At 44.4% G+C, this 23,008-nt stretch overlaps 1 protein-coding gene across 2 annotated transcripts in view; it reads left to right on the forward strand.

The window, feature by feature from the left end:
- Positions 1-23,008, forward strand: part of DCPS (decapping enzyme, scavenger) — a gene marked incomplete at its 5' end in the record, with an annotated part of 63,477 nt that overhangs the window by 183 nt on the left and 40,286 nt on the right. For both annotated transcript variants that reach the window (XM_084611931.1, XM_084611932.1), the window contains one exon: positions 7,455-7,623. In XM_084611931.1, coding sequence (XP_084468057.1) covers positions 7,455-7,623 — 169 coding nt within the window. The remainder of the gene's footprint in view (positions 1-7,454; positions 7,624-23,008) is intronic.

Here is a 23,008-nt window from a genome sequence, read left to right on the forward strand (position 1 = left end):
CACTCCGGCCCCGGGGGGAGAAGGAATGGGGGCGGTACCACTGTTCGGGGGGCGGGGCTTGGTGACGGAGGGGGCGGTAGTGCTCTCACCGGGCGGGATGATTGGTGAAGGCGGGGCAGGTGCCCTCGCTCTGACCTGGCGGGGGGGGCTTGTGAAGGGGGGAAGGTGCCATCGCTCAGACCCGGGGGGGGGGAATGTGCCATTGCTCTGACCCCGGGGGGCGGGGTGGTGAAGGGGAGGCATTGCTCTGATTTGCTAGCTGCTTTCGACTGCCTGAAAGGGGGATCCAGAGAGGATGGATCTAGACTGTTCTCAGTGGTAGCAGAGGACAGAACGAGGAGTAATGGTCTCAAGTTGCAGTGGGGGAGGTTTAGGTTGGATATTAGGAAAAACTTTTTCACTAGGAGGGTGGTGAAACACTGGAATGCGTTACCTAGGGAGGTGGTAGAATCTCCTTCCTTAGAGGTTTTTAAGGTCAGGCTTGACAAAGCCCTGGCTGGGATGATTTAACTGGGGATGGGTCCTGCTTCGAGCAGGGGGTTGGACTAGATGACCTTCTGGGGTCCCTTCCCACCCTGATATTCTGTGATTCTATGACCCAAGGATGCCAGTTGTTGGGGGACCATGTCCATGGGGTGGTTGCTCTGCCCCACAGTCTTTCCTGGTAAAGTCCCTGTTCCTCCTTTTTACTCTCTGTCCAAGGGAGGGACACCTCCCAGGGCAGGGCCCCCCAATGCTCGCCCTGCCATGCCCCAAGGGCCCCAAGCCTCCGGCTCTTGTAGACTCCCTCCTTTCGTCCTAGGCTGTTAAAAACTAGGCTGGAGAATAATATCTTGCAGGTACAATCTTGCAACTTTGTCCCCTGGTCAGAGGGACTGGATGAACTAATGGGTCTTTTGCAGTTTTATGTTATGATGTTGTCGATTTTTCACTGGGTTACAATTTGCCGTAGCTGATACCTGCAATGCCTGTTAATATTTTTTCCAGCCATCTTCTCAGTTCTCTGCTTGGCAGTGATGTGCTGGAATTGCATTCCTTCTGTGCTCTGGGTGAGGGTGTCTTTTTTTTTTTTTAAGGAGATCTAAATCCAATTTCCATTATTAAAATTATCCAAGTAAATCAAATCCTTCTGTCATGCCCAGTAAATCCCTGGAATGTAAGAAGCACGGAGCAAATAACTTTTTTAAAATCCAAAATCAGTGGCATGGGCTTCAAACATATGAGGAAAGCACCTCTGGTTCTGTTGTTTTAATGAGCAAGATAGTCAGCATGGGCGCTGATTCGCCTCCAAAGCCTGAGAGGACAGGACTGCATCATCTCATGATTTCAGCAGCTCCTTGTTTGAAACACACATGATCAAAAGCAAGATCCACCAACCTGGTTCTCTCATAAAGATTTATTACTGCTGTTTGCGCCTGCTTTGAGCTTGGAAAAGAATTTGGACTGACTTGGGCAGAAAGAGGAAATGGCAATTATTCTGGTTGTAACATTCTCACTAGCTGTGTGAGTGGGTTAGTCGGACTGGGGACTCCTTACCTCAGCCGTAATAATTATAAATGGCCATTTCACCCAAGGATCACAAAGTGTTTTGCAAGCTTTAAGGAACTTTATAACACCTCGGGGAAGCAGGTATGCTCATTTTCCAGATGGTCAGAGTGTAGTGCAGGGGTGGTAAGTGACTTGGCCATGGTCACATAGCAAGGAAGCAGAAGATCTGGGGATGCAGCCCAGGAGTTTGGATTCCCAATCCTGTGATCTAGCCACTAGATCATCCACCTTTCCTCAAACCACATGGTACTGAGAGAGACATCATCATAGGAGGAAGCACATTGTTTGTCCAGTCAAACTGGGAGGGTGGGGGAAGTATGGAGGAAACGAATTGGGCGTTAGACTGACTTTTTTTTAAGCCTGGTCACTGCAGAATTTGAATATCTTTTATATCTTTATGACTCCATTGTCCTCAGTGGAGTTACTCCTGTCTGGTACCGGTATGAGAGGTCAGATATGGGCTCTAGGTGTGGAAATCCATTGTACTTGTACTGATTCAAATTCAGTCCTGCTGTGGGCAGGTGCAGTTCCCGCAGAAGTCACATGGAGTTGTGCACCTGCTTACCGCTAGGAATGAAACTAGCCCCAGGAGTGCCGGGGGACAGTTAGTGGGTAAGAGAGGGGCTGCTTTTTCTTATTCCATTCTAGTGTTGTGTCTGCTAGACATACTGCTTTTCATCCCTTCACTACACTTGTTTGCATACCCACTGGATGTCAAGTTGGTGCTAGATATGCTTTTCTTCCATTGATACCACCCTTCACATCACTGCTTATTCGACCTACAGCTGTCCTTGGGAGTTGTCTTTGGTCTGGAGTTTAAGTATTTTGTAAAATGACTGTGTACGCACACACTGCTCTCTGCATATAGTAAATGTTTCTGTGTGAAGTCTATCTGAAATCTAGGCTCTGCTAAGATGATGCTTATGATTTTCAGCATGAGCAGGCTCAAACGTAACTAATTCCAATACTGAACAATACACAAGAGCAGAATACAGATCCCCCACCACAGTCCCTTGGCTGCCTCTTTTGTAATTTCTTTACAGGGTAACTGAACCCTGAAGAAAAACAAGTTTTCAAAAGTGCCAGCCAAAAAGCAATCTCCCATTTGTGAGCCCTCTGAGGCTATCCTTCCTGCCGCTGTACTGTGCTAGGTTCAAAGGAGATCGTGCTATGGCAGCAGGAAGGTCATGTCAATCCTTCTCATTCTTGCTTTAATTCTCCCCCAAAGCCCTTTAAAACTCCTAGTCTTTGACACAAGTGCAGGGTAAGGAAAACTGCCCCCAAAAGGGAGTTTTATTATTATTTACAAATTGTTAATATGGGGCAACTCTACAGTGCTCTGAATGTGAAATTAGAGACAGGCAAAGAGTCAGAATTGATCAAGAAGAAGCTGAAACAGTTCTAGTTTCTCTTATGCATGTTCAAGGCAGGGGGTGTTAAATAAACGCCAAGGATGCTGTAACAGGGTGGCAGAGCTCTTCTGTTGACCCACCCTTTTAGTAGGTGTTTGAAGCCTGCAAGGAAATGCTGATTGATTCCTGCTGACTCCCCGTGCCAGGTGTAGCTTGTTAATTCCACCCTGGATTTAAGGGAGGTGGGAAAGGCCCTTTGGGCAGTGGGATGTAGGGATGAGACTTTCTAAAGGACCTTTGGGAACAGCCAAGCCTGGAAGCAACCTTAGGCTGAGGTTTTTATGTTGTTAGGTTTGTTAATAAATCCATCCTTGTATGTGTGTGTGTTGTACCTATGCCGCATGTAGGGATTTTGTTTTGGAGCAGTGGGGGAAGGCCACCTGCTGACAGATGTCTAGAATAGAGAGAAAGATCCTTGAGTACAGCAGTGAGAAAAGAATGGAGAGTAATACCAGAATCAGTGTCTACGACAGTTATGTAACTTACTAGATGGTAGGTGCTAAGTAAATAAGGGGTAATGCTTTTAAAAGCAGCCACCTCTCGTTTTCACAGGTAATTTAGGTGCCTTTTGTGAAGTTTACCCAGGGATGACAATAATACATACAACAGGTCTGTCTCTTACCAGGTGGCTATAAGATTCGATCTGGCAAAATTCGGAAGACCTGGCCCCAAATCTTCAAACAAGCTTTAGCTTTATAACACCCTGAAAAGCCTGATGAAACCTACTAGAATATGGCTTCAAGCCAAGTGCAATGGTTTTCTTCAGCAGACAGTCAGCAGGATTGTGCTCTTTGTGGCTGGGTGTTGCCCACTTCCTAGCTATTATGGAGTGTTACATGATCCTCTCTAAGCAATGTTGGACATAGAAAGGGAGACGCAAATTACCCAGCCCCTCTCTGAACCACTGCGGGAAACTCTTCCTTTCCTCTGTGTCCTTCTGCTCCGGAATTCCCACCGTCCTGACACTTGCAAGTCTCTGCTTGAACCTAATTGTGCCCCCCAGTCCTGAAATCTATAGCATTACTCGCCCAGTTAGGTCCGCACTCCTCCATTCACTTTTGTCAGTGGAAATTGACTGATGCTTGGGTTGTGTTTGGTTAGTTCCTCAGGTCTCTCCTTTCCTAAGTGAATTCAGTAGTAGTAAACGATGCTGGATTGATAAGTGAATTTAGTACTAGTAAATGATGCTGGTTTGACAGCTGTAAAGTCCATCCACACAATATATTCAGTACAGGCAAGAACAGTGTTAGCTTCCATAGTTACTGTCCCATCTGACCCAGTTTGTCTCCCCGCTTACCTGAAGGGACTCTCCCATGGGAGCACAAGAGGAGTTCAGTCTTCATGCGCCATTTGAACCCCAGTCTCTGAACCCCACAACCCCAGTTCAGTTGGCTTTTGTGGTGTGGAATTTGCCTATTAGATGTTGATTCCCCCCCACACAACCGACCCCCAGCTTTGTCACTAAACAGCCTTCCCTTCCAACCCAGGCTGGATTCACACCTTTGACTGAGGAGTGCAAAGCCCCAAGCTGCTCAGATCTATATAAGCAAGTCATGTGCGACTTGATAGTTCAGATCCACATACCCCCAGTGGTATAAAGCCAGCTATGTACATGCCTGAGATTCCATCTGGCAAAATCCGGAAGACCTGGCCCCAAACCTTCAAGCAAGCTTTAGCTTTTTAACACCCTGAATAGTCTCTACCTTTGACTAGCGACAGATTTCAAAACTGACTGGAGGGAGGGAGGTGAATATTTTTTTAAAAAATAGCCCCATTAAGCTAGCCTTATTAAAATCTTTCCATTGAGAGACTTCTTTTAACGATAAGTTCAAGCATGTTAGAGTGACTCAATTGCTTTTAAGTCTGGTGCTGTCCAGATCCGGTTTACTGAGCTGTGAAGCAGGCAAATATTGGAGTGGGGCAATTGCAATTGGTCTCGGTAACAAAGCATCGGAAACCTATCTAAAGTCTTAGATTATTTTTCTTATTAGCATATCTATTGCTTTTGGCCTGAAGATTGGTTTTTCATGTTTAAAGTGAAATTGAATTGCAAACTACCTGGTAACTCAAACACCGTAAATAAGACGGATGGACTTGCCACTCAGGGGCCATAAAATGGGAAATTTGTAAGTACTCTTTTAATTCAACTTTTACAGCCATACAGCAGTCAGAAAAGGTCTGACTGTAGCTCACAACTCCATATATAAGCTTGGTATACTATTGGGTTAGTCCCTATTGTCTGCAGTAAATCCACCTTTGAGAGAACTGAGGCAGATGAAGAAGTGTCAGGAAATTGCAAAGTGTCTCATAATTTCAAAGCAGCATGTTAATCTTGGATGAATAAATCCTTTAGAAGAGGGGACTAGAGTTTATTAGGTTCTGTAGGCCAAATTCAGGCAGTAGGTGTACATGGGTCAAATTAGACATTGTAAGTGGGTATAAGGGTGTGTGAGTTGGAATAATTTACATACTGAGGGTGTGAGTTAAGGTGTCTGAAGTCTGAGAAAGTGAAGGACTTTAGCTTAATGCTTCTTGCATCCTCCTATTGGTTTGCTCTTTTTATTACATCCCTCTCTTCTTGTCCTTTGGCGTATAATTTACCCCTGCTTAGACTTGCTTGCTGTTCTGCAACTTACCTTACCTGATACATCACCTCTGAATACATCTGTGCCGTCTCTCATATGGATGATACAGGAATTTGGGCCTATACCTAATTACTGCATAACCTGGAACGAAGCAGAAGTGTGGCAAGAGCTGGGTCTAACCATCGCATCCCATCACGTGAACTATACAGCTCACACCCATCTCAAATTCTTGGATGGGTTGTGGTAAAGGCCTGAGTTTTCTGGGGAACCCATGATTGCTGAAATGGTACATAAAGCAGGTGGCATTCCCACTCTGCTCCAGACAAAGTCTATAAGGTCAAACTCACCACCTTCCTGGGATGTGGCCTTATTAACAAAGTAACTGATAATGTTACACAAGATTCACCCCAGACCTTTCCCCATCTCTGGTCTGGCTGTTTCTTCAAAGGGCTCTCTGTCCCAGACCCTGTGTCTTTCTACCCAGTAGCCCAATTCCACCTCCTTTGTATATGGAATGGAATCAGTGATATCACGAGTCAGTAGAAAACAGTCAGCATCTCTCTGTGGGGTTTCGACATTTGCTAACAGGCTCTGAGAGCCGTACCACCTGGGTCAGAACTTCCTTACTCAGCTCCAAATTCACATAACAAACGGAAGACTTAAAGGGAAGCTGGATGGCCTTATTCCCTCAGTTGCCCAGGGCAAACACTCTTTGAAAAACGCCTGCTCCCTGGAGCACTCAGTAGGGGAGTATTTCTGCGTCCGTTTTGTGTGTTAGCTGCTGATGCGTCTGTTGACTTTGTCACAGTTCAGGGCGACTGCACCTGCACTTCTTCTCAGTGGTCCAGCCATGGCACCCTCTCTAGGGCTTCCAGCTGTTGCCCGTCTTGGGTGGAGACCCGTGTCCTCTCCCTTCAGACCGGGGTGTTCCCATGCGGCACACTTCCCGGCCTTCTCTGTGTTATGCACAGCAGAGGCAGGCTGCCCAAGGACACCTGCTTGCTTTCTCTTCAGAGACCGATAACAAAGTGATTGCTACAGTTACAGGTCACCACACAGAGTTTTCTAAGCAGCCCTACTCTATTCTTAAGGTAAAAAGCGTTGGAGAAAACAGTTAGAAGAATAAAGAACCTACACACGTGCTAATAAGCTTCCCTCAGCTCATCCCAACTCTCACTTGGGTTATGGTGGGATAAGTCCTCCTCTCTACCCTCCACCCTAGGTGAGTCCTTGGGGTTACAGTTCATCTCACAGCTTCAGCACACCCGTGACAAGTTCAGTCCACCCTTTTGTACAGATCAGGGGTCTTTGACCTGGAATTTCCAGAAGCAGGTAGTTAGTATAGGAAGGGTCCTCTCCCCAGGGCGTATCTTCAAAAGGTTGGCTTGGGAGAGAGACTTTACATTCCCCTCACCTCATGGCATTTCCTAAGGAAATCCACATCACATATATAGTACCAAAACGATCTTTGAACTTCCCTGTGCCTTTCAGAGATTGCATTAATATTATCTTGCTGTAAAGAAGTTCCATAAAATCTTTCACTAGTACATAAACATTTGCATTTCCAATACAATGTACCCCAAAGTTATTAACTTTAAATCAGTAAGGTTTAACTTAATCCAATAAAGTTCAATCAGTATATTACAGGGTATTGCCAGTCTTCTTCTCTCCCTTACATAGCCCTCACATCCTCTTCAGAGTGAAGAACAGAACCTGCATGGTTGTAGATAAAGTGGCCAGAGGCAAGTATGCTGCTGGCTGTTAGCAAGTGAGCTCTCCATCCCACTGATGGGAAACGGCTAATGCTAGGAAGCTGTGTGGCTACTGCAGTGATGGGGAGGAGGGGTATATAAGTGCTGAGCTAGAATAAGTTTGGCGTATGCAGGCTGATCTTGATCTCTAACTCTAGGTGAGTGGAGCCTCTGGCGATGCAAAGGATGCTGTAGTGATCCTGGAGAAGACTCCCTTCCAGGAGGAAAGCATCTCCGATCTGCTGAAGAAGCACACGAAGTTGAAGCTCCAGATGTCCAACGATATCTACAGCACCTACCACCTGTACCCACCTCCGCAGCTGAGTGGTAAGCAGACAAAATGTGTCGAGACTCTCCGACACCTGCTAATAACCTAAAGAACCATTGGTGCTTAGGGTGCAGTGGGGGCTTCCCATGTTTTAGTCAATATATTTGTGTGTTTTGGGAGGAGGGTGGGTCCAGTGTTACTGCTCTGTTGTGGTGAGGGGAAGAGAACCAGAGTGCTAGGATAGCTCACCCTGTAGTTAACCATGTGTCTTAGCTGATGGAGCTCTGATTCTGAATGTGCCATCACTCCCTCTTTCCCATCCCCTCCAGGTTTGATGCTGTCTGTTAAATTGTGGTCGGGATTCAACTGTATCAAAAGAACCAGCATAAAGGTTATTTTATGGGTATGGATGCGAGTCTCACAATGCTGGGAATATGGGGGATCCTGCAACGTTGCAGATGCCATCCTTCTGCTTATCGATTCCTTCTGGTTGCACTGGGGAAAGGTTAAATATCATTGCACATTCACCAACGAAAACAAGGGATAATCCCAGTCAACATGCTCCTGTCCCCAACATGCTCCTCCTCTCCAGAATGGCATTTGAGCTACTGTCGGGGGCAAACAGCTGCTGTGTGTGCAGTCAGATACACATGCTTCCCTAGTAGGATGACTTGCCTCTCTTCGGAAGGCCTATTAGGATGTGGTGAGTGTGAAAGGTGCTGCATAAAACCAAACAGTCCTGTAAATGGGACCTATGTAGCTGAGCCAAGGGGCATGAATCCTGCAGAAGCACTGTAACTTCCATGAAGGAGACCAACATCCTCTGTGTGACTCCTTGGCAAAATAGTGCCATCTCCTTGGAAAATGGGGATAGTGATGCTCTCCCACTCTTATTAAATGCTCTGAGATCGAAGTATGAAAATCCTCATCAAAGTGCTAGGTATGTAAAGGGGGGAAACAGAAGAGTGCTTGTTCTTTGTAGTTCACTAGGGCACCGTTAACCTCCACACCGAATTATTCTCATTTATTACCTCGAGATCTATGGGGCGACAAACTCTAATAGTTAGAGCAGGGGACTTGGAGTCAGGAAACCTGAGTTCTACTGATCACTCTTTCACTCTGTGACCTTGCATGAGTTACTTTACTTCCTGTGTCTCAATTTCCTTATCTGTAAATGGGGCTAATGATACGTACCCATCTCTGAAGATAAGGCCATTGATGGGAGACTACATAATGCAGGCTGTTACTACATTTGGGAATTCCTTGCATCCGTACCCAGAAAATAACCTTTATGCTGGTTCTTTTGATACAGTCGAATCCCCACCACAATTTAAGAGACAGCAGCAAACCTGGAGGGGATGGAAAAGAGAGGAAGAGATGGCTCAAACAAAAGAACATCTATACTTATCCATTCCCACATTCTCTCTTTCACTTGTACACACTCATGGGTTCCTTGTCCTGCATTAGGATGTCACCAGTAACCTTTGTGGAGTTGTTAACCTTTCCTATGACAGCCTCCTCTCATTCTCAGACAACGTCTCAGTTTCTTTTTGTTGGGCTTAACGTTTTCTTGTAGGACAGGCAAGTAACATGCCAGCAGTGGGACTATACATGCGTGTGACCTTAAATGTCTGGTGCACACGGGCACCTGGGTTTATCTCCCTTTTTGTCTGCTTTGTAGTGAATACACTCTTTCGTGCATAACTAGTTAATAGTCAAATGTACTAGGTGAGGAATCTCACCATCTCCCAATGGCTGTGAAGCCTCTGTTTTTCCTAGGGATGGAGGACAGTTTAGTGCAATAAGGGATTTGTGGAGGAATTTGTACTAGCCTAATCAGTAAATCACCAATCTTTCTATTTTTGGTGTTTCAAATGCCCCTTTCAATGTAGTATCTAGACATCAGTTCAGAAGTGAGATTTGCATTGAGCTTGTTTATAGGGAACCCAGCTCATCATCGTGCCCAGGTTCAGTGGCTTGGAGCTGGAGTTTCCTCCTGCCTCCCCTCTTGTTCTCTCTCCTTTGTTACCGTGGGAAGGCTTTTTTCCAAAGGGTGTTTGGCACCAGGCTTGGGAGAAACATCTCTGATCTGGTCTCAAAAACACTGATTTTAGAATCACAGATTCTTTCTCTTGCACTGACTAGGCTTAAACATGCTATCCAATTTTTCATTAGCTGTGTAAAACTTGTACCATACAGCAGGTGGCTATAAATAGGAAACTTTTACCTTACCATGATGTCATATCCTAATAGTAGGAAAATGCCTTAGTTCATTGCAAGAAAGTATGTTAAGGTGATTGTTCCTGTTGTCCAAAATATAGAGAGCATTACAGAGGCTGCTGTCTGTATCAGATCCTTTGCATGGTTACCATTCAGTAATTCAAAGGAATCTTGCTTTGTAGCTCGGTATTGTTTGGCAGTGCTTCTGAGTTGTCTTCAAAAAGAAAAGGAGGACTTGTGGCACCTTAGAGACTAACCAATTTATTAAAGCATAAGCTTTCGTGAGCTACAGCTCACTTCATCGGATGCATGCAGTGGAAAATACAGTGGGGAGATTTTATATACACAGAGAACATGAAACAATGGGTGTTACCAGTTGTCTGTTTCAGTGGGTGGTGAGATGCAGTGATTTCCACAAGGTGGCATCGTTGCATTAGAATCCCAGAATCTCTCTCCATAGTAATAGTACTGAGTAATGAGAAACCTTAGGCACCGGTATTTGATTTCTCTTTTGCCATCTTGCTACAGCAGCATATAACTTTATCATCGGTCTGATGGCAGCAGTATTATTCTTCTAGATTTATATCAGGCCCAGGATCTTGTATTTAGTGGTCTAAGAATATATTTGTGGGGGGGGGGGAACCCCAACCTCAAATGGCTCTAGTTAACCCTCAGACATATTAATAAAATTCTTGCCCCTCGCATGCTTGGGTGTCCAATCTCGGTGACGGCCCATCCCTGAAAATAAAATAGAGGCCTGTGAAAAAGAGCAGCCTTGCATCAGCACCTGAACAGCACCGGATTCCAGCTTTGGAGGGACCATTGCAGGGAGCGAGCTCCACTGGTGCAAGGAAGCCATGTCTCGGTCACAACGGATCGAGCCTTCTAAAATGCCAGGTATTCCAGCCGTACCAACACCTGCAGTAGCTCAGGTGCGGCACAGGGCTGAGGCCTAGCATGTGAACAGTTGACAATTTGCCTTGGGCTGTGGAGTTTTGATGCCATGAACTCCTGAGTTGTAATCTTTGCTCTGCCACTGTCTCCTCTGTAGCTATAGGCAACTCACTTTGCTGTCCTACCTCAGTCTACCCATCTGTAAAATGGGGATAATACCGTCCTATGGTCATGTTGTGAGGAATAGTTTGTGTCTGGTTTCAGAGTAACAGCCGTGTTAGTCTGTATTCGCAAAAAGAAAAGGAGGACTTGTGGCACCTTAGAGACTAACCCATTTATTTGAGCATAAGTGAGCTGTAGCTCACGAAAGCTTATGCTCAAATAAATGGGTTAGTCTCTAAGGTGCCACTAGTCCTCCTTTTCAGTTTGTGTATGTAACCCATCTGAGGACCTTGGATGGAAGGGTCAGTAAAAGCACAAGGGGAGGGCACAGGGAAAGTAGTTCAAGTTTGTAAAGTGCTTTGACGCTATAAAAAGTAAAATGGAAACACTTGTGTGAGAGATCCCCTAGGCACTGCAGGAAGCAGTGTGGGTGACTCAGTAATAGGTTTCAGAGTAGCGCTGTAGCTCACGAAAGCTTATGCTCAAATAAATTGGTTAGTCTCTAAGGTGCCACTAGTCCTCCTTTTCTTTTTTCAGTAATAGGTGTTCTTCCCTCTGAATCATAAAAAACAAATGCCCCACATGATTAGGGGCCTTGTGGTACCAGTGGCGTCATCCTTCAGCTGCAACGTAAAACCCCAACCCTGCTGATTTCTGGCTACTAAAGATCCAATAAAAGGCCCTTTTTGTTGCAGTGTCCTGACTAGATTCCCAACCCAGATAATTCCGTTCTGCCTCTCTGAATTTCCCCTGACCATTCCCCTGGCAATGGGCTTCTTCATCTCCTGTCCTAAATTATGTAGAGCTGTAGTATGCTTTGTAACAGTTGCCATGTTTTACCCCAGAAGTGGCTGCGTTTCTCTGATTACACTGTAAAATGATTCCTATTGGTGAAGGGCTTTGGGGTGAACGGTGCCATATATATAAATGATAAACTGATATTTTGAAGCTTGAAATGATGCGGACAGTTTCCTGAAATGCCTTTTTCTGATGTGAATAATTTACAGCAGTAAGTGGAATAACAGCATGCACACGTGAGACAGAAGGAAACTTGGCCATTTGGTTTAACCTCTCCCAGGCCAGGTTGCTCTAGCGTGCTGATAAGACCTTGGAAAAGAAAACGTGCTTATCAGTGCCTCGGGAAAAGTTTGCTCCTCTATCAAAACTACATGCTATGGCCATTTGGGGCCTGTATTTAATGTCCAGTAGAGCGCCTGTGGCCATAGAAGGTAAGAGCACATTTACAGCATTAAAATACATTAATGACATCAAATGGCAAAGTGGAGAAAAATTAAACCAAAGCAAAGCCAAATGACTGCATCCTTACCTGAAGGCCACTAGACTCAGGCTATGAATTATCAAGAGTGAAAGAGTTCCAAAGGCAATGCTGAGAGAGACCTAAGGCTGCCTGCCCCCAGAGACTCTTAGCCTAGAAACCCTCCAGACTGTCTTAAATGCCACAGTAGGGTATAAAGGGAAAGATGGGCTTCCTGGATAATCAGGCCTGGGACCACTAAAAGCTTTATAGAAAATTACCGATCCCTTGAGCTGCACTTAAGTCTGGCTTTTGGGCCTGATTTAACTCCCTTTGAAGTTGATGAATCTCCCCATTGATTTTAATTGTTGGATCATACTGTTTGTCTCTGTAATGTCTGAAAAGTGATGAGCCAGCGGGGTGAAGGAGTGATGCTGCTGAAACCTGCGGGCTCAGTATCTGTTTTACACTTCAAACATCCTACCTCTTTGGCAGCATTTAAGTGTCGCAAGTTGAAGGATCATTTTCCCCTTGCACCCTACCATGTCTTGGCCAGCCTTCCTCAAAGGTGTATCTGAAACACTCACTTTATTACTCTAGTAAACTTTCCTTTATAGGGTTGTCTCCTGCCTTTACAATACATAAACTGGCATCCATAACTAAATCATCAGAGGACCAAAAAGTGCTAGTTAAATTTTTACATAGGTTTTTATTCTATTTCCATGTGTTGTAGTTTTGTTATACACTATTGCCTGTGTCACACCTCATGGATAGCATCTTGCTGTTGCTGAACCAAACTTGTAATGTAGAGCGAGCGGTTATGCTCTTAGCTTCCCTTATGAAAGAGAATAACCTCCCAGCTTCCTCCAGTTAAGCCTGGGTTAATCCACAAGGTTGCACTGGCATTTGCTGCCTATCCTGAATGGCTAGCAAAGTGTTGTGTTTTTTTGTTGTTTTTTTTCCACTTCCTTGATATACCTGAAGTGAGCATGAATTTTTCTCCTAGGAAGATAGGCCAGAAGCAAGTGAAGTGAGGATGGAGAAATTGCACAGGGATTTGGAAGAGACCTGGGTTCTGTTCCCAGCTCTGCCATGCACTTGCTGTGCAAGTCATGGCACCTCCCTCTTCCTCACTTCTTCATCTGCAAAGTGGGAATAGTAACTTACCTCTCAGGAGCATTGGGAGTGCCTATGAACTGTGTATAAACTGCTTTGAGATCCTCATATGGAAGGTGCTATAGAAGCACTTTGTGTTGTTAAAGCATCAAATGCCTTTTTCTGTTCCTGAAGGGGCTTGTTTGGTTTTCTCTTCTGTATTTGCATCTCTCACACACCTGTGTATACAGGCCTCCAGTTTGCTTTACCCAATGAAGGAGAGTGAAAAGAACTTGGCTTAGTGTGGTTTGTAGACTACAAGGTGTAAGTAGTGTAAAAATGGGCCCCGCTGAGAATGTGGGGCTAGGACTGATTATGTCAAAAGATTTTAACAGGGACTTGCATTAGCTGTGGCTTAAAGAATGGTCGGCGTGACAACTGGAACATAGAGGTTTGTCCAGGTGCATATTATCTCACACCTGCCGAGTGACGACTTTTGAGTCTTGCATTATCTCCCATGGTCCTCTTTGTAGCTCCACCTCTCCCTGGAAAGTGAGGAGGTCACACCTCTGAAGACTAGGGCGACAAGGTGTCCTGATTTTATAGGGCATCAGTAGGAGGGTTAATGGAAACCGGGGGGGTGGGGGGGAAGGGGAGGGAGTGGGGGGATGCACAGGCAACAGGAGTGTAGTATGAGACCCAGTAGAGACCCAAACAGCTGCCTATTGCACTGCCAGGATGTGATCAGCAAGATCAGTCGAGGTACTAATTCCCTGCTATTTGTCAGCAACAGTCCTCGCCATTCGGATCAGAAGCTGTCACTGTACAGTGGCTATGTGAAGGTTTAGAGTCGGGTAAGCCTCTCTTTACTAGAATATAGATGACTTATGGGACTTTAAATCTCATCAGCTTTCTACTCCGGCATCTAATTAAATTTTCACAGAGGAAATTATAAGTAGGGTAAGTAATGAACTCGGCAAGGAGAAATCTTCCAACCCTCCAGCCCTTTTTGGCAGTTTATGTCCCACTTTCACAGAGTAAAAATGATCATTTTTTTTAAAGGAAATTCTACCTATAAGTAAATGAGGCCCTTGATGTATCATCTGCCTTGCTCTCTGAAGAGCTTCGGAAACTGCAACATAGACTTCTCCTTGACTAGGCTCTGCAGTTTTCTCTTTGCCTTCCCAGATTTGTTACGTGCTGCTCCAGGCTTCAGAAATCAGTGGAGTCTCATCACTTGATTCTACTTTCTCTGCTGCACAGTTGGTGCTGGCAGTGTGGGTGGTCCTTCTTGGTGACTAGCAAATTACTGTATGGTCTTGGTAGCTTCATTTGTAGACCGATCACTTTAGCTGACCCAGTTCAGAGATTCTGTCTCTCTGCTTTTACAGAATGCCTGTCACTAGCGATAACAGGCTAAGTCCCACTTGGATCTGAGAGGTTCCTAAGTCTTGCAGAAGAGTGCATTGTTTTGAAAAATTTCAAACAAGCAATTGGCATCTTGAGCAGGTTCACAAGATCAAGATGGGAGTCAGCAGGAGAAATTGAGATAAATAGGCCTGAGGTAGGGGAAACACAAACCAAGGAGAACTTGAGGCTTTGTTCCTTGCCAGGTTATAATTCAGTTTTCTCTTGCCTGCGTAGATGGGGGCTAAACAGCATTTTAACCAAGTTATGAAATTGTGTTAACCTGTTGCAAACAGGGATCTTTAAAATAATTCAGTATCTGTGGTTCAAGCATAGCTTTTTCCAATCTCTGCCCATCTGAGGGATATCACAGGGCCCATTATAGCATCTAGGCCCCTAGTTTGTGGGAATGTCACACACAGAGTGGGGACTTCACCCCTTGAAGTTAAGGGAAAGTCACTTCCTGCAAACCTTTTCGACAGAGGAATTAGCGATTACAAACTGTTAATGCAGGAGCCTACTGTTAAATCAATTACATAAGGGGTAAACGCATAGCAGAAGAATCAGTATGTTTCCTTTTTCAATTAGGTGACTTTAGATGGAACAGAACACCTTTATTTTTGCAGGACATGTTCTTTTCACTTAGTGCTCTGCGAGGGTTGAAGACCATGGCAGGTTCTGATTTAATCTGTAATTGACCTTTGACAAGATCCCTCACCAAAGGCTCTTATGCAAAGTAAGCTGCCATGGGTAAGAGGGAAGGTGCTCTCATGGATTGGTAACTGGTTAAACAATAGGAAACAAAGGGTAGGTATAAATGGTCAGTTATCTGAATGGAGAGAGGTAAATAGTGGTGTTCCCTGGGGGTCTGTTCTGGGTTCAGTCCTATTCAACATATTCATAAATGATCTGGAAAAAGGGATAAACAGTGAGGTGGCAAAATTTGCAGATGATACAAAATGACTAAAGATAGTTAAGACCCAGGCATACTGCGAAGAGCCTCAAAAGGATCTCTCAAAACTGGGTGACTGGGCAACAAAATGGCAGATTAAATTTAATGTTGATAAATGCAAAGTAATGCAGATTGGAAAGCATAATCCTAACTATACATAATCCTAACTATAAAATGATGGGGTCTAAATTAGCTGTTACCACTCAAGAAAGAAAGAGATCTTGGAGTCATTGTGGATAGTTCTCTGAAAACATCCACTCAGTGTGCAGCGGCAGTCAAAAAAGTGAACAGAATGCTGGGAATAATTAAGAAGGGGATAGAAAATAGGACAGAAAATATCATGTTGCCTCTATATAAATCCATGGCATGCCCACATCTTGAATAATGTGTGCAGATGTGGTCACCCCATCTCAAAAAAGATATATTGGAATTCGTAAAGGTTCAGAAAAGGGCAACAAAAATGATTAGGGATATGGAACGGCTTCTGCATGAGGAGAGATTAATAAGACTGGGACTTTTCAGCTTGGAAAAGAAATGGCTAAGGGGAGATATGATTGAGGTCTATAAAATCATGACTGGTGTAGAGAAAGTGATAAGGAAGTGTTGTTTACTACTCCTCATAAGACAAGAACTAAGGGTCACCAAATGAACTTAATAGGCAGCAGGTTTACAATAAATAAAAGAAAGTATTTTAATTAAAGCTTGTTAATATACTTAGGGAGGCCTGGAACTCTGATTAAATTGCCGCGTATATGTGGTCAGACCTGGGTTACCTTAAGTGAATGACTTTCCCTCTCTGTGCCTCCGTTTCCTATCTGTAAAATGGGGATAATTACTCTTCCCTATCTCAGAGGAGTTGTGTCAGGCTTAATCAATTAAAATGTGCAAAGCTTGGATACTATGATGATAAGTGCCATGGAAATGGCTAGTGTTAAGCCCCAGGTCCTTGGCCGTAGCTGAGGGGCACATAACTTAGCTAGGTATCAGAGTAGCAGCCGTGTTAGTCTGTATTCACAAAAAGAAAAGGAGGACTTGTGGCACCTTAGAGACTAACCAATTTATTTGAGCATGAGCTTTTGTGAGCTACAGCTCACTTCATCGGATGCATTCAGACTGCAAGCATCCGATGAAGTGAGCTGTAGCTCACGAAAGCTTATGCTCAGATAAATTTGTTAGTCTCTAAGGTGCCACAGGTCCTCCTTTTCTTATAGCTAGGTAGGTGTCGCTTGACAACACAGGAAACTGAAGCTTTCTGTATATGCTGTTCAGAAGCTTTTATTTAAATGACTGTTGCCTTTAATCAACCCACAGTTACCTTATTACCAGGCAGGATTCTGACCAAGTCGTAGTGCTGAGGATCAAGTGATTAGACCGACATCTTTTATTGAGGATGCAGGACAGAAGATCAGCACAGTTCAGCACCATGGACTAGTCTTAAAATTATACTGCATTGTCCCAGATAAGGAATTTGTTGCGTTTATTATGCAGATGATTTCTAACAGAATAGTGACCATCAAGTGTGGAGATGGTTCGAATCGACCATGTCATATGAACAATGGACTTTCCCAAGGATCTGCACTGCTCTGGGGCTCTTTAATATACATGCAGCTGATCTGCTGCCCATCTTGGCAACTCAATTCGTGTATGCTGATGACATCTGCCTGGAAGTAGCCAGAAGGAGCTTTGAGGAGCTGGAGTCCTGCCTTTCATCTGATCTTGACACCTTGGCCAAGTACTTTTCGAAGTGGTGACTTAAACTAAATGTACTAAAGATGGTGCCATTTTGTTTCCATCTCACCACTTGAATCTCATTGGCAGCTGCAGGTCCTTCTGAACAACCAGCTGATCATTTTTGAACTGTATCCTACTTATTTGCGGATAAAGCTTGACCACTCTCTGTGCTTTTGACAACACATCAAGGAGACGCATGGTAAAACGCAGCCAAGAGTTGTGCTCCTCTGCAGGTTTTCTGACCAATCTCGCTGTATTAGCGCTGCAACCTTATGGAAATCTACCAATGCCCTAATTGTTGCATCTGCTGAATATTGCGTGGCAGCATGGGGCTCCGATTGTCGTCCTGGCAAGGTAGGCTCAGCAATCAACCCTACCATTTGTCTCATCGCTGGTGCGACCCGGAGAACTCGAGTTTCTAACCCTCTGGTCTTTGTTGGCATTGCTCCTTCGGTGATTAGGCAGAAAAACAGGGCTCTGGGGCACATTATTGTGCACGGTCAGCCATCAAGACAGCTTATTTCACAACTACATCTCGAAGCCACACCTAAAACATCAGCTAAGTCAAGATGCCTCTTCTCTGAAATTGTTGAGCCTGTCAGATGGCACATCAGACGCAGCCTTTCTAAGGAACAGTTCAACAGGTGGTGCAGAACTTTATTTTGGATTGATGATGCATTTCTTGGCAGACAACTCAGATCTGTATCTCCTAGTCTCTCTGGATCAGCTCTCATATGTCCTTCAGAACAGCCATATGAACTGAAAGATCCTTCTTCATTACAACAGGATTTGTTGTGGTCACGGTGGTTTAACTTATATCTTTACTACTGGGGCTTCAGCCCTATGTAGCTTAAGAATAACAACATGCCATCTGGTTATGGACTTTTAATCATTGTGATGGTGGGTAGATATGCTTGATGTCTTGGATGATGCTGCCATAATAGAGTGGCTACATCACTTACTCAATATCTAATTCATTGTTTGTGGCCATTAGAAGCCAGATGCCAGAAGAATTTAGAGAAATGACCTGTCCCTTTAACAGAAGAAGACAGGGGTTCTACTGCTCTGGGATGTGTATCTGAGCCAGTTCTGGTAAGTCAGGGATGGATGGAAGCTCAGTGTGAGAGTAGGCAGTGAAGAAAGTGACTAGTATGAACTGAAGTGGAGGAAAGATGAGGAAGGCAGGTGAGGGATGTTGTATGTAGCTTATTGTCCTTCTCTCCAGGCCCGAAGTCTTTGGTTTTCCATTCTTGTCATTATTTATCATTTGTCTGTTTTGACTACACCAAACATCTCTCGTCCCATCAGCAGGTGGTGTCCTGACCACATTTAAACCCAGCCCCTTCAGGGGTCCAGTCAGCAATGCAATACAGCTTAACTTTGTATAGCACTTCTCGTGCAAACTGTGCCCCAAAATATTCATGGGGGAAATGTGGGGGAAGAAACTACGTGGTCTGAACAAGGGTAAACATGCATGTATTAATATATACATATTTCAAAATGAGATTGGAAGTGAGGTGGAGAACTGAGGAGGAGAGATATGGGAAGGCTGTTCCTGACAATAGGGGCTGCAGAGAAGAAGGCTCTCACCCCAGCAATGGCCAGATTGCATAGTAGAACAAAGGGGGCAAAAGCGCTCGACTTGGAGTAGAGAAGGAAACAACGTAGAGGGCTTCATTTTCCAAACTAGAAGGAAGAGGTCTGCTTGGACTTGAGTCAGGATTATTGTTGTTGTTTGTATTAGGGTAGCACCTAGCTGCCCGAGTCATGGGCCTACGCACTATACGGACACAGAACAAAAAGATGGTCTATGCCCCAAAGATGATCATCCTTCCTATCAATCTCTCTTGATTCTTATAACAGTACCCGACGACATAGTATTTAAGCGACTGTGTCCTGTCCTCTACTCTTGCCTTTGTTTCACCAGTATTAATAGAGACTGGAGTGACCTTTCTTCTTTGATGGACAAGGAAGGCCATTTTTGTTTTTACCAGGAACTCCTGACTTGTTTTCCCTATTTTGCTAGAGGTCTCCTTGGAGGACCTGGAGAAGTGGATTAGGAGCTTTCTCAGTCATTCACTGTCATGGTTTTTATACCTCACTCATCATGGTAGTATTTAAGCGCCATCCAGTAGTGCATTGAGCAATGTGACTATGCATCTGTCACATGTTTGTTTCGTCATCCTCTCCCCAGAGGGAGAAGTGTGTTTGTGTAAGAGAGGGCAGGTCAAAATGCCTTGCATTTGGAGTGAAAAGTGGGGAGGTTTGTGATGGTCCTTGCTTTTCCATGGTCTTAGACTGTCCTTGGAGAAGGTTCTGTCTCCCACACAGATGAGCTTTACTCTTATTGTTGCGGGTTCCAGTTGTGTCAGAAGAGCAGAGTTGTTGACCACTGTCTTTGTCCCAGAGATTTGGTGGTTTTTTTAGATGTCTGGGGCCCAGGCCCTGTAACGCTTTGAAGATAAAGACCAAGACCTTGAACTTAATTTGTAATTCTATGGAAAACCAGTGTAGAGAGCGGAGGATGGGTTTGATATGTCCGAGGAAGCCTGCGTTGCTGAAGAGATGCAGTGAAACATTCTAAACTAGTTGGAGTTTCCTAAGTGGTGAAGGCTTCATGATCTGGTACGCTATGCTGCTGTAATCAAACTGAGAGGTGACAAAGGCCTGAATAACTGAGGCCAGGGATGGGATGGGATGGAGTTTCCTAGCCAAGCGGAGGTGGTAGAAAGCATTACTCATGGATGCTGCTACATGAGAGCTCAGCATCAGCAAGGGATCCAAGACTACTGCTAGAGTGCAGACTGAATTCACCAATTGTGGGTATGTGTCTTCAACCAACAGAAATTGCATGGTGGCTGCAGGCTCTTCACAGTACTTCCCTATGCCTGTCACTGTCACCTCTGTCTTGCCCGGGTTCAGCTTCTGCCAGCTGTTCTTCATCCAAGAGCTGATCCCATCTCTTCTCCCCTGTGTTTCTAGCATGTTTGAGTAAAACTGTGTTTATAAGACCAAAAACAAAAAAACCTAGTGTGCTGAACCCTCAGAATAGATCCATTCCTGTCTCAGTCAGGTTTCGCTTCCTTGCTAGCTGTGGGACCCTCATCATGTTAGTTCTCTCGGAAACCTGGAGTTGGCAATCCTTGAATTTCTTAGGCAAAAAAGCAGCAGAAAAAAACCCTTTCCAGGCCTCCTCTTTTCAGCACAAAGAAGAAAATGAGTTTGTGTCCTCTTTTTACTTTCTTTGCAGGCCACCGGTGCATCATGTCCATCAGGAAAGAGACACCGACATGTAAAGTGGGAAATTCATTTGAAAATAATTTGGTTACGGTTACCTTTTGAATCACCCGATGAAGGCTCTCTTGTTGGAGTCAGACCTCGTTCGAGACACTGGCTGTAGGGGGCAGTAGGGACTTGCTGTTGGAGACCGTTAACCGGTTTCTTACATCCATGAGTGGCTTAATAATCAGAAGAGAAACGGTTTTTAACTTCTAAAAATCAAAAGCAGTTTCCATGATTGTTTTAAACCAATCATTGGTCTTGAGAGAGATCATTTAGCACTAAACCTTGGTGATCCATCTACATAGATCTGTGGAGGCAAACATTAAATATTCTTTTCATGTGCTTGGAAAACTGGGTTGAATTGATTTCCCTAGAACCAGTACTCTCTGTGTGCTGGTTTAAACAAGTTCCCTGCCACACATTAATGCCTGTTCATCAATTTTCTCTTTCTCATTCAATAGGCAACTTACTGTAAGTTGGAAAGTTTGAAATGCTGACAAAACACAACCCATAGTTCCCTAACTAACTTTGCTGAATAATCGAAGAGCAGAGTTCGCTTCCACAGCAGTAGAAAGAGTTTCTCATGCCAAAGGCTCCATAAGTAAAAGCCAGAGCAATTAAGTTACGTATTTCTTAACTTTTTATTTGTGCTGGTCTGTTTGTTTAGTTGACATCTGGTTTCTTTTAAGTTACTATTCAGAGTCTGTCATTCATATTTTGTGGGACAGCATGAGTATTCCAACTGTGCTTAGTAAGCAGTGGTCTGATTTAGTCTAGCCACTGAAAGATGTTGCATTTTCTGGAAAATCTACACTGTTTATGTGAATGGCACCTGGAAGCACAGTTGTAGTTCAAGATTTTTCCTTATGAACCCTGTTTCAGAGGATGTTCTAGTTAGCTATGCATAGCTATGCATTTTAATGATTAGCAAGTTCATGGGTATCTGTCATTGTGTGTAGGAGAGTTGAGTGCTTCTGCAACACATGGAGAGTGAAACTTACTAATCTCCTGAGCTCCCTCACAGCAGTACATCAGTGATTCAAATTCTAGTGACCTCACTCTGCTGCTGAGCACATGGGGCGGAGAGGTTGCAGAGGAGAGTCTAGAAGCTAGGGAGAAAATGATTCAGTCATACAGGAAGTGATACCACTTCCTACCAATCCAGATGGTACCCTATTCCAGGCTGCAGAAGCAGAAAATGCTCTCAAATGAGCTGCACCATGGAAATCTCTTTACCTTCGAGGTACTCTAGCACGGTCAAGTCTCTCTCCTTTTGTCAGTCAGTCCCTATCTGGACCACACCACGTTTTGAAATGATTAGTAAAGCTTTCAGCAGCCATGCAGGATGGGAGGACAGAACCTGGAAACAAAGGAAGAATAAGGGAGAGAACAGATGGGGAAGAACAACCCAGAAAGGGGAGGTTGGACTCAGGAAAGATCTTACAAACCTATGCTCCTTGTTCCAGGGGTATTTCTAGATGTTGACAATACTCTTTCAAGTCCTCCGTGGTTGGGGAACCAGCCACTTGAAAGATTTCTCCTCATACCCCCAAATCCTTCCCATGCAGTATAGCAGTGGCTGAGTCACGGTAGTCCCTAGGTGTGGACAACTGAGGAGCAGAGGCTGAGAGATTTTTATGGAGTATCCTTAGCTGTGCAGCTTGCTCCAACTCATGTTGGCCTTTTAAGAAGGCTATCTTGCAACCAAGCGTTTGCATAATAGGGTCTAAATTATGGAGGCATTTTTCTTTTTCCTGGTGAGTGGCTAATTAGTGCAGCGTTTTCATTACAGCCAGCTCTTGTCACTTATGAAAGGGCTCGATGCAGAGTAGGTTAAAGCTGGATACTTAGTTGAGAGAACTATACAAATGTGTTCGTAAGTAAGAGAGAACTGTCCTGAGCATAATAGAGGTGGGGATTTTGTATCCTGTTGTTGACAGTGTCCACTACTGCTGTTTGCTGGTTATTGAAGGGGATACCTGAAGGTTAAATGAGAGCAAGTGTAGGGCAGAAGATAAGCAGAGAGATAGGGGTCTTGGGGAAGATTGCAAACTTGTCATTAAAACTTTCTATTACTATTTCTGTGGCATCCTAGCTGGGCAGGGTACTTTTCAGGAACAGTGTTAATTTACTTAAAAGAATAGGCAATATTATCAATTAGGAGCCAAACAACCGCTGCTTCCATTTCTCTTCGTTAAGGGAAAACATGCGTATTGTCACTTGGTCCCATCAAAAGCAAAGTGTCAAGCCCTGCAGGCATCTTGTCCTAATTCAAACCCTGAATATATTTCAATTTGTTGAAAAGCTTACCTCATTAATACTGCTGTCTGTGTGCTTGGGTAGGATGAGAGAAGAGAGGACAAGGCTTCTCTGCTCCAGCTGGCTCAGTTGGGACTCCCCATAGCGTGCTCCTTTTAAATTTGCATTGGATTGAAATTTGATGCAC

Source organism: Lepidochelys olivacea (genome assembly GCF_965140295.1).
Source record: "Lepidochelys olivacea isolate rLepOli2 genome assembly, chromosome: 22".
In the NCBI taxonomy this organism is placed as follows: domain Eukaryota; kingdom Metazoa; phylum Chordata; order Testudines; family Cheloniidae; genus Lepidochelys; species Lepidochelys olivacea.